Source organism: Lynx canadensis, chromosome F1, assembly GCF_007474595.2.
Source record: "Lynx canadensis isolate LIC74 chromosome F1, mLynCan4.pri.v2, whole genome shotgun sequence".
NCBI lineage: Eukaryota > Metazoa > Chordata > Mammalia > Carnivora > Felidae > Lynx > Lynx canadensis.
In genome coordinates, this window is record NC_044319.2 from 37,392,645 (window position 1) to 37,405,161 (window position 12,517).

At 39.4% G+C, this 12,517-nt stretch overlaps 1 protein-coding gene across 7 annotated transcripts in view; it reads left to right on the top strand.

Moving 5' to 3' along the window:
- PTPRC (protein tyrosine phosphatase receptor type C) overlaps nt 1–12,517 on the top strand; it is a 125,772-nt gene that overhangs the window by 58,859 nt on the left and 54,396 nt on the right. For 2 of the 7 annotated variants that reach the window (XM_030301700.1, XM_030301701.1), the window contains exons 4-9: nt 2,087–2,284; nt 4,744–4,878; nt 7,661–7,804; nt 8,536–8,592; nt 10,011–10,037; nt 11,782–12,000. In XM_030301700.1, the coding sequence (XP_030157560.1) occupies nt 2,087–2,284; nt 4,744–4,878; nt 7,661–7,804; nt 8,536–8,592; nt 10,011–10,037; nt 11,782–12,000 (780 nt within the window). The remainder of the gene's footprint in view (nt 1–2,086; nt 2,285–4,743; nt 4,879–7,660; nt 7,805–8,535; nt 8,593–10,010; nt 10,038–11,781; nt 12,001–12,517) is intronic. The other 5 variants (XM_030301706.1, XM_032591841.1, XM_030301703.1 and 2 more) reach the window with 4 other exon arrangements.

Consider the following 12,517-nt stretch of genomic DNA (forward strand, 5'->3'; position numbering starts at 1 on the left):
GAGTGGTTTTCCTTCTAGTCTTTTTGTAATTCAAATCTAAAAGATAAGTGGGAGTGGGTGATAAAGGGAAAATGTCACATTTCTCTCAGAGCACAGGGGATCATTGGAATCCTGCCAAAACCAAAGATAGGTTAACCTAAAAACAACAAACTAATAATTGTTCACGTCTATAATGATGGAAGTATATTAATGTTATCGCACATAATTTTAAGCTCCCTCCCCCTCTCCCTTTCATCTTCTCAATCTCTGTCCCTATCTTTCTTCTTCCTGTCTTTGCCTCCACCCTTGTCCCTTCTTTTATTCAACAAAGAGCAGGTGAGAGAATAAGTCAAGTAGGATTTAGGATTTTACACTGAAGACAGGAAGGGGTGACTTGCCTATCACTTTGCTAGATATGTTGACATGTATCTCGGGTAGAGGTTTGTTAGTAAATATGTTGCTTTGTGTGTTATTAGGTTATGAAATTCTAGAGATTGAAAATTTTCGTTGGAAAATAACAACTGTAACAAATGTACTGAAATTACTTTGGATTTCAGTAACCACAGAGGAGTTCTACATTATTTTATGTTCTTGTCATTGGGGCAGTTCAATAAGGCTTGGATGTATTTTATTTGTATTTAGTAAACACTGATTTCATTTTACCTTCAACAATAATGAATGAAGCTAGGACTTCTCTGTGCCCTTTCTACTTCCATTTTCTTAATTCCCCATTCAGTAATCTTTTAATTTCAGTTCTTAAATCTTATCACTTCTAATCTTTTCCAGTTTCTCCCATTCTCGTTCCCCTCCCATTTTCTCTTACTCACTCTTGGGCCATTTTCTCTTACTCACTCTTGTTGAACTGAATTGTTAAAGTACTTGTGTGCGATCATTTGTTGTTGTTGTTAATTAAACACTGAAAAACATAACATTTGACTATTCGTAGAAATGAATATATGTTAAACATAGAAAATCCAGAAAAAAAAAAACCCCACATCTTTATAACCTCAATATCCAGAGATCACAATGTGTTGGTTTATTATTTTTTTAAACAATTTTGGTGTATTTCTCCCCATTCTTCTATAAAGAAATACACCTTCTGAGTAAGAGAACACAAAAAATTTAAAGGCCTTTAATACACAGTGCTAATGTGCCCTGCAGAAGCTTTTATCAGTTGTACGCCTCTATCAGCTACGGGTTCCCTAATTCAGCACTACTTGTCACACTGTTATTTTTTCTTCTGAAGTGAATTGAAACCATGGAAAATGTTGTTGCAATATCTCAAATTGTGTTTCTTATATTATCACAAAGTTGAAACCATTTTGTAGACTTGGGCATTGTGTATCTGTTTGAGAATTTTGTTTCCCTGTCTTTTGTCCAATCTTTGCTTTGTTTTTGATTTGCTAAAAAGTAGTCAGTGCAGGGGTGCCTGGTTGGCTCAGTCAGTAAAGCCTGCAACTCTTGATCTCGGGGTTGTAAGTTCAAGCCTCACTCACGTTGGGTACAGAGATCACTTAAAAATAAAATTGTAAAAAAAAAAAATCAGTGTGTACCTAGAACTTTTATTTTTCATTTTTTGTTTTCCTAGAAACACTAGTCCTCTTAATAATTCCCTTTAAACTTTATCTTTCTCTAGTGCTCATTGATAAGTCTTTTTCTTTTCTTTTTTTTTTTTTTTTTATAATTTCTGTTAATTGATTTTCTTTATGTGTGTGCTCCGTCCTTCTGAACCCAACTGCTTTGGACAGTTAAGAAACCAGCAATCCAAAGGGAAGAAGGCAGGGAATAGCTGCTTTCAACTTTATTTCCCCATTTATATCTTTAGCCACTATATCTAAGTCTATATACCTCTGTATGCATCTATCTATCTATCTATCTATCTATCTATGTGTATATATGTATATGTATTTGGTAAAATATACATACTACCACACGCCGTATATCATCTCTGTATGTTGTGTGTGCATTTACACACATATATGTATATATATTTATATACACACTGTAATGGACTGGGGAGTTAGTTAACTCAGATGAGTATATGTTGCAGGATATGATTCATGTATTTATTTTGTTTTCCTTTTTCCATCTCCCATGAATACAATAGGACTGAACTCAACAGAAAAGCCCAGTGTTCTGGCTCCAAGCGACCCCTTACCTGCCCGCACCACTGCATTCTCACTTACAAGCATCTCTGAAAGAGAATATAACTCCTCAGAGACCACGCCTACTCTTAGTCCAGACAATCCTTCAACTGAAGACTTCCTGAACTCTTTGGATAATGCTAATACTCTTAATGTGACAGGTCGGCACAGAGGTGTTAATTAACTGAAATGAGTTTAGGAGAACTTGTCTTCCTTTTTGAATCTGAAAGTTATCAGAACTGTTTTTCTTTAACATACGTGTGCAGTTTCTACAAATGTGGTTTTATTCAAGCATGTAAAGTGTAGAACATCCCGGCGTTCGTGCAATTTTGACTGACCAAAGTAGTGAAGGCAAGTTGTTGAGGAGCCGATAGACAGGGAGGCAGGGAAGCCCCAGCAAGTAAGGCTGGTGGGGAGGGGGAGGGGAGTTTCTCCAGTAGCCACTGAACTGCATGTGCTGTGTCATCGCCACTGTTCTGCTCACTTGGGTTTTCTGCAGTGCCAGCCGGGTCAGAACTCAGTATTTCAGCGCTTTGTCAGTCTTGCCCTCCCTGGCTGTAATTCCAAAGTAGGATTTTTCTTTGTTGAACTCCACAATCTCAATACCAGAAATTACTGGAGATAAACAATTTATTTTTGAAAAACCACACCGAGGATCAATAATCCAGCTGTGCTGTTTGAATTTCCTCCAGGGATATTGGCATTAAAAAAATTAATCAAGGTTGTGGGTCTTAGGGCGGAATTGAAGGGAATGTGGCCACATTCATAACAGTGATGTGGGAGGTATTTTTTACCAGTGAAGACTGCTGATGCTTTTCAGAATCCCCATAAATCTGTGGTTTGCTCATTCTATATTTGATGTTAGGTCTGCCAGTGTATTTGGCACATAAATCCACCATCATGAGGGTTGTCCATGCCTTTTCTGAAATAATGTGCTATGTTGTCATTTTCTGAGGCAAACAGGTTTATAGACATTAGAGACTAAGCTACTTGCTTCACAGTGCCATTAATCTTAGTTTGAAAAACAAGTATGTTCAACACTGTCTCAGAAATTTGGTGGAGGGGTACATTGTCGTGTTTTGCATACCATATTGATGAAGTTTATTGGCCATAATAAGCAGTTAATTAAATGATAAATGCCTCCTTATGTTGATTACAGAACTGTAAATTCAATCTTTCCTCCATTTTCTCCTTCCACCTTAGCAGAGTAGTGGCTAGGATCTATCTAAACATTGCAGGCATTTGAATTCATTGCCCAAAATTTTAACAAAAAGAATGTGAGGATGAGGGTGTTAATGGTTAGGTAGAACATTCCAGGGTAAACTTTTTTACTGACTGAGTGATGTCACACAGTTTTCTATTTTAAAATTTTCACATTTAGCTTCATGTACACAAACACACACACACATAATATTCTCTATGAAGCAAAATGTGAAGAGAAAATGTTTAAAATGGAAAAGATTGGAAATAAGGATGAATAATAGTAAAATACTAACTTGATGGTGAAATTAGCTTGGAAGGTTTCTTACACTTTCAAATAAAATAAGACATTTGATCTCCCTACAAAATAACTTTGCTCTCCGGTGATATTTCAATTCTCTACTGGGATAAAATCGTATGTGTTATTTATGTTCGCAATTGATTCGTATTGTGGAATACAATCCAATTTTCCTGCTTACCGATATACATAGGTAAAAAAAATCCCTTAATCCATGCTTCTAACAGTATAATATTTTCAAGCGTTTTCAAAATTGTTCAAAAATCATTATAATAAGCATCTGTTTGCATAACATTAAACTTAATTATGTGATATTATTTTTACAAAAATATTTTATGCAGTCGCAAAATATCAATATAGAAGTATATATAAAGTACATACTTTATGCATATATATATATATATATGTGAAGAATTTACACACATACACATTGAAAATACTATTTTCCCAAATCCTGATCCTTAAAGATACCATACCATTTTATCCGTGGCGGTATATCCTCCAGACTCTAGACATGTGATTCTCTGAGAGAATGTGGGTGTGTGAGCAACTGTTTGCCCACATCTTTTCCAATACTAGATATTATTAATCTTTCAAAACTCTGCCAGTATGAGAGTTAAGATATTTTATTTTAACATCAAAAAATTTCATAGTGATGAGCACTTTTGCCTACACTCTTTAGCCATTGCGTATATTAGATGTCTGTTACATGTCTTGTCCATTTTTCTATTTTTTCTTTTTTTTTTTACGATTTGCATATTGTATACTGAGGGATTCTTTACTGATTCTGCCTACGAAGAAACACCCCAACTTTCAGTTTGTAAAGTTGAAGGAGAATCCAAAAAGCTCACAGAGACTTGGAGGTTAAAAAAAAAAAAAAGCCACCTGGAAACCTGAGTCATCTATGACTTCAACAGGACCCCAGGAAGCCTCTGGGAATATGTAAATGAAGAACTCTGGTGCCACCTTCCTGCCAGGCGAACTTAAATAGAGGCAGACACACATTTTAATAGATTGGGTCATTTCACGGTTTGGTAAACAAAGATGCTGATAACGTCCTAGTATTTAAATGTTTCATCTGCAGTAGGGAAATACTGAAACGATTTCACTTTCTTACCCTAGGAGTTACACAGCCGCCTACCTTCCCCACGCACGCAGACTCGCAGGCGCCCTCTGCCGGATCTGACACGCAGACACCTAGCAGCACTGCTACCCCTCCCGCACTCACCCCTGCCCCGGGGAAGAATGACACATCAGGTTTGCCGGGCTTTTAGATTTATGCAACTGTGGAGAGAGCCTGACAGCTGCCTGTGGTTAAGAGTGGTGTCAGGGAATCCAACCACTTGTTAAACGTATAGCACTCGCTAGTTGGTGAATTCGGTATTTCATACTTTCATGTTTATCCTTAGTTTATGAGGACACCTACCTAAGGTCCTTCTAGTACAGATGAAATAATAAAGAATGAGACCTCGCAGAATAAAGGAAAAACCTGTTCCGGAATAAATGGTTACTCAGGGTGTTCTATACGTTTCTTCATGTTGGGGCAAGACCCACTGCACAGTGAAAACTTTCGCTAATAATAAAGAATAGTATGTATGAAATGTTACCAATAGACTTCCAACCAATAAACAAAATCCTGAAGAGTAGATGACTTCCATTTTCAGTGAAAGCCACTAAGAAATTGTAACCACAGTTTGTTTTTTTAAAAGAATGGGAAAAAGGAAATAGATGCTTCATTTCCCCCATCCAAACATTAAGATTCAGCTTAGCATCTCTGTATGTATATATAACAAAGCAAAATACCCCCTCCTTTATCTTTCCAAATCTTTATCTTTCTAAGTCACTTCATGTTGACTTTTTTTTTTATCCTGAAAGACAAAAATCCACACAGACATATATAAAAATGTGATGGCTTCAATGCCTGAAAATAAAAAGATATAAATGGGAAAGCCCATGGAGCAGGCACTAAAGTGGCCTTTCTTGGAACATGAATCAAATATGGAAGTCCAACATACCAAATAGGATAATTCTGAGGTATTAAAAGTCTTCCGTTGGCACAAAAATCATTACAGGCAATGCACAAACTTAAAGTGACCTGGGAAAGAGTTGCCCTCCCTTCCCTGCCTTGTTCTGCCCACTCCAGCTACCACGAGAACTACAGTAAGACGATCTGGAACTTTTAGCAAAGCCACAGATTCAGAAGTTACAGATGAGAAGAAGCTGTAAAATAACTGAAGAGGACTGGCCTGTAGGGGCTGGTTGTTGCAAAAACCACTCTATGTGTCCTCATGAAGAAATTCTTCCTCTCACGGTGGCTAATTCCACTAATTAAAAACTGATTAGGATTCATTAACCTGATGAAAATTGTAAAAGCAGGGGCTTTAGAACAGCATGAGGACAAGGGACTCTTAGGGGAGGCAAAGAGAACAAGCCTGTGAAAGAGAAGGAAAGAATGTGGAAGAAGGAGAAAGACAAACCCGCTGATTTTTTTAAAAAAAATTTAATGTTTTTAAATTTTATTTCAGGTGGGGGAAGAGCAGAGACAGAGAGGGAGACCAGAATCCAGGCTCCAGGCTCTGAGCTGTCAGCACAGAGCCTGACCTTGGGCTGAACTCAGGAACCCCGAGAGCACAACCTGAGCTGAAGTTGGACTATTAACCAACTGAGCCACCCAGGCGCCCCAAACCCACTGATTTTTCAAGCTCAGCAGAGGGTCATTTCTGAGTCTATTTTTTTTTAAGAAGAAAAATTAAACCTTCCTACCCTTCTCTGTGTTGTGTTGGAGACCTTCTCTGGGGATCCAGAACTGCAGAACTGATATTTATGTTATTCATTCTACTCTATGGTTTACTTACATGCAGGGGAGGTAGTGGCTTTTGAAGACTGAGCTGAGAACCTAAACTCAAATTTTTGGAAGATGCCTTTTCATTGCTAATGGCTGTAGATGTGAAGTTACGGACTGTGCTCGGTTTGTAATTGGATGATGCCTGCATGCTTGTCCTGAAACCGTTTCCAGAATGTGCATGCCTGTTTCATTCTTCCGAAACCCTGAGAATCTTACAAATGCAAGACTAATCTTGTATCATTGAACTGATGACCCCAGGGACCATGACAGGGAAATAACCAAACAAGCTCAAATAAAGGCTGGTTAGCATGTCCTTTGTTTTTGCCGCGACAACTACCGGAGTGCCAGTCCCCTAGTAGGCATCCAGTGAATACATACTGATTGCTTGTGTCGGAATTCTGGGTGTGATGTCTGCAGGAAGATGTAGCATGCCTTGGGTGCTTTGAAGCTTGGCAACGACAAGTCCTAACCGAATACACTGTGCAGTTTCTTCAGCTACGACACCTAATTCTATACGTATTTGCTTAGGTTTGCTTGGAAAATAAGGAAATGGTGTCCGGATGATGCAGAAGTTCTTTGGTTCTAAACCAATTTGATTTTTTCCTGGCAAGGGCAATCAACATAGTGAAAGTAGAATTGTAACCTCCACCTGGAAAGGAAAACACCCTGAGCTCAGCAGCTGCAAAGGCAGAAGCCCATTCAGCTCTCATGTAAGAAAATTAGAGCTAGGCATCTGCACCCAGAAAGGCCTCCCCAGGGAGGTGCCCCCCAGGCAAGGTTTCCAGCACATGGCACGTTGTGCTTCCTCTTCTTGCAACCTTCACACACCCTTTGCCACCCAGAGCACCGCAAGCCAGCACCCCACTCTGTCACTTGGGTGCATTTTCGCCATCACCTAAGGCATCCCTTGGTTGGAAAGCTTGGCCTCCCTGGCTTGTGCAAACCAGCTGTCTCCTCAGGTGCCAAATATTTTACAAGTGGTGTTCTGATTACAAAGCTGCCTAGGCGTTGAGTTCCACGATGTGAAACTTCTGCAGGCCTGGCTGGTTTTCATTCAGTTTTGCAGAACACAAACAGCTACGTGCTCCATCGTTGCTTGGCCTAAGCCTCGATGCTCTGTTTACGCTGAATGTCTGGCCATTGCCCTTCTGTGGCGAAAACGGATGACCGTGATGATGGCCTTTCTGATTGCAGGTTTTCCAGGACAGACGATTCCACCCAGCACCTTCCCTGCAGACACAGCTTTCACACCAGTAGCGACCCTCAGCCCCGCACTCAGCAGCTCTGCTGCCCCACCCTCACTCATCTCCAGCATCACCACCAAAGATAACTCCTCAGGTTTGCCCGCGGTGCTCTAGGGGTTTTGAGTTGTGGGTACTGAACTGGAAATTTGAGACTTGAATGCAGTTCTTTTACGTATTTCATACCAAATATTATTTGCAGCGACGTTTCACATACTGATATCAAATGAGCCAAAATAAACTTGCCAGTAAGCTTTGTTTCTGGGCGTGCTTCGTTTTGTTATTCATATCATGAAAGTTCAGGATATAGCTCTGGGGTCCAATCCAGTCCGGTTAACTTTCTGGCTGACTTTAGCACAAGCTACTAATAGTTTTTGGGTGATGCTTTTCCCTTCTGTAAAAATAGATATGGTAATATTCATTTTAGGGGATGGATGTGAGGACCAAATATGTAAAATGCCTGGGAAGCAGTGAGTATTTAAAAAGAATAAGTGGGATCCTTATTAGTAATTAAAATAAGGAAGTTATTGAAGGAGAAAGGAGTAGTTTGAGGAAGATTGCACATCAGGTATGAATTACACCAACGAATGAACAGCTTCTCTCAACTTACTGAATGTCAAGCTCTAATTATTGGAACTATTGGTTATCTTAAAGGGCCATTGGTAGGTAGATAAGGCTTTGGCTCACTTTCCTGTTTTGACAAGGAGCAAGTGTCAAGTCCAGTGATTCAGTTAGGAGAGAAAGAAAGTATCGTTGCTGAAGAGTTTTTCCCTTGCCCTTCATTATGACAAACTCACTAACTTTTATTCTCTGTTCATTTCCTTGCAGATCAGAGTCTTACGTCCACGTCACCCGCAACAAGCATTATGACTGCTTCCGCAACAGGTGACAATCTTACCTCAGCCATGCAGTCATACTACTACCATGTACCTGGGATGTGCTCGTAGAAGGGTCTTCCATTTGCTCTCTCGGGGGGCGCTTTTTCTGAGAAGCTCAATTGAGTATTCGAATGATGGGGACTGTGGAATGGCAGTTAGTCTTAAAACACATATTTTAGGGGCGCCTGGGTGGCTCCGTCGGTTAAGCGTCCGACTTCGGCTCAGGTCATGATCTCACGGTCTGTGAGTTCGAGCCCCGCGTGGGCTCTGTGCTGACAGCTCAGAGCCTGGAGCCTGTTTCGGATTCTGTGTCTCCCTCTCTCTCTGACCCTCCCCTGTTCATGCTCTGTCTCTCTCTGTCTCAAAAATAAATAAATGTTAAAAAAAAATAAAAAAACCCCACATATTTTAGCTGTGCAATAGCTGGTGAGATCAGGGCATAATGTTACTGTGATATCTTTTCATATCATTATGACATCCCCCAAGGGTTGTGTGCTTTATGCAAAGGCATAGAAAACGATCAAAAATACTATGACTTCTTTCTCTAAGAGTGGGCTTAGGTATTAGCATGAAAAAGAACAAGTCTATCCACGGGACTCCCCGTTCCAAGTGGCAAATGGCAGAGGATTGAGTGCAGAGCTCCAGTCATGTGGCATGGACCATGCAAGCAAAGGCAAGAGATCTGAACGGACCCAGCAATTGGCGGTGGCAGTCAGTGGGCTGGCCGTGGCAGAGCGGGCAAGCCCATGGTCCTATCCCAAATTCTTCCAACTCAAAGACCAGATTGGCAGGATCTCTTGGCACATTTCCACCCATTCTTCAGTTAAATACAAATATGCTTCCCCCACGATGTGTTTCAATTTGTTGAAAGAGCCATTCACTACCCTGGATCCACTACAGGTGCAAAGAACTTACACAAGTTAAACTAGAGAGTGAATCCGCCTTTGCCTATTTTCTGATTTTTTTTTTCAACAAACATGTCAACTGAACTCTGTAGGGGTTATAATGATATAAATCTATTTTGAGAGTAATCAAGGGGAGGAGGACCTTTACATGTTTTTAGGTACGTGAATGGTTGGCCAAGTCACCACGCCATAATCAAATGTGTGCTGGAAAAAACCTCAACATTATTATTATTATTATCATTATTACCGTCATGTTTATTGGGGTAAACTCATGAAAATGTCTTACAGAACTAGCTCATTAGTTTATAACATTTGAAGTTTTGAGATTAAAGCATTATACCAAGCACTGTGTTGTACATTGTACAAAACCTTGTGTTGTATGTTAAAACTAACTCACAGACTTTCCAATTTATGAAGTTGAAAACATTGTAAACCTCCTCACCCCAAACGACCATAGATAGCAGAGATGTTGTAAATGAAATTTTAATAATTTGCTTTCTCTCTTTTTTTTCTATTACAGTTCCTACTACACCTAAGCAATCATGTGGTAAGTTTGTTAATTTGGAGGCAGCATATATCACTTTAGAATAGCATTTTCCTTATCTGCTTCTTCATTCCAACCTCCCGGAGCCACTAACAAGCTAGACTCACTGGCTCCCATTTCCCCGCAATGATTAGCTCCAAATCTTAAGAGCCTGTGTCCTTCAGAGGCAAGAAACTTTGATGTCATATTCAGACATAAGTTTTGAGCACCAGAATTAATAATTACTAGCTAAACAACTTTGGTGAAGCCACTTAACTTCAGCTTGAGTGTGTGTGAAGTGGAAAATACCAAACTTGCTTTGGGGTGGCAGGAGTTAAGGATGCGTTGTAACGATAAATGTGAAATGTGGAGAATGTCTTCAAGGCTTATCAAGTAAAAGAATCTGTTTTTGTCCCTGTCTCTCTGTCCTTCTGTCTTGCCAGGGTTTGGCTCAAAGCAGATGTTTGAGAACAGCTTGTACAACCCTCTTTGCACCTTCCTACTCTCTTCCCAGTGAAAGTAGTCATTCGTGGTCAGGGCTTAACCCTCCGCACATTGCTAAATCTCACCACCGAAGTCTCTGCCTTCAGTAGCTGTCCATGCGTTATAATGTAAAGATCAGCCTTCATATGTTTGCTTAATTAATATGGTCTTTTATGATCATATTCCTCTTGTGTTATTGCCTCTTGATGCTCTTCATTTAACTAATATGAAACTACTTACAGTTTCCTAAACACATAATGTTTCCATCATGCGTCCGTGTTCTCTCCTGCTCTTCCTCTCCACTTACAATTCCTCTCTATCCTCATCCAGCACCCCTGTTCCCACCATCTATTTTTCTATGTCCTGCTCATATTTCCAAATACAAACTGAGTCACCCACCTCCTCTGAGAGCCTCTCCTATCCTTACACTCTGACTAGATTTCTCACTACTTTCCTCCCTTATTATTTTGTACACATTCTTATTTTAGGGGTTTGCTCGTCTGCAGCCACCCGTCTATGTCGGTCTCCACATTAGACTCTACATTTCTAAAAGCCGATGGTTTGTATTCTTAGTGCTTGGGGCAGTGTCTCAAACATAATAAGGGCTTAATAATGTTCATTGGATTGAAAGTGAGGGACAGATTAGTATTTGTTGAAAAGATATTTTTTACCATTCAACAATGTTTTTTAAAGAAAGAAGGGAATGCAACATAGCGCTAAGGAGAGGTACTTAGGAGGGTTCGTTATCAATAATTCTACCTAGGTAAAGGAATAATGAGGCCTGTGACCCCTGAATTAATGTTCCACAAATTTGGAGAAACAGGTAATCAACAACTGCATTTTAGGAAGTAAGGGAAATGATAAAGCAAGAAGAAATTCATCGGATGTTTCATTCGTGTATCATTTCAACCAGTAATTCAAGCAAATGTGCCCCTGCTAATGACAGGTTTTATGTAATGACTTGGGTTTATGGTGGTGTTCAAAATACACTGGCCTTTGCTGTCATAAAGCATATAGTCGAATTAGGGAGATAAGACATTAATCTATTAATCATCCAAGTATAAACTTAAAAGCTGAGGTCCTTGATAGGCAGTCGATGTAAAGGGAATTTTGAAAAAATAATCATGGACACACCTGATGTGTTTTTTCTTTTTTTTTATGTTTCTGGGGACATTTTGTTAGATATTTGATACTTTTGAAAATCTATGTTAAAGCGCTTGCATTTGATGTAAGCTTATTCTGAAAAATTTTTAAAAAGGGAATCCACATTTCTATTTTCTTTCAGATGAGAAATATAAAGTTATCAGTGTGAAATATCGTTATGACTATGGAAATAATTCATTTATAGCAAAACTAAATGTTAGCGATGATGTGAAGTGTGAAAATGCCATATGTGAAATGAATGAGATCCGTAACCTACCAGCATGTGAAAATAAGAATGTTACTATCAGTCATACTTCTTGTGATCCTCCAAATAAAATTATAGAATTGGATGTACCACCAGGTAAGTATAAATTGGTTTCTATTTGTATGTTTACAAAAGAATACAAATCCACGTGTTTTTCATTCTCGTGGGTGAAGGAATCTGTCTGGTAAATGAACAGGGGTGAGGGGAAAGATGTCAGCTGGACGCTAGTGGGCGAACCTTCTGTTCTTCTAACCCAGTGAAATTAGGAGTTCATAAGCCTTCTTTACCCCTTACTCCCTCCCTATACTCCTTTTACAGAGTGTTTCAAGTAGATTAGGTACGACTTACCCCACTGTGGATAAGTGATTACCTATAAGCTTTCTTCCCCCTCCGTACTTAGTTCAAGTCATTAAATATAGATGTGCACATATTTATTCTTCTAGATACAAGTGTGTCTGGAGTATATTGGGGTAAATCCCAAAGTCAAGGATTTGATGTTTGTGGAAAGAACAAAACTACGTTCACACACAAAAAAAGAGAGTTATAATCATGTTAAGGTGATCAAGCCACTTCTGCCGGCTCACCTACTGCTGAGAAGGGGAAGGGGGTAAGG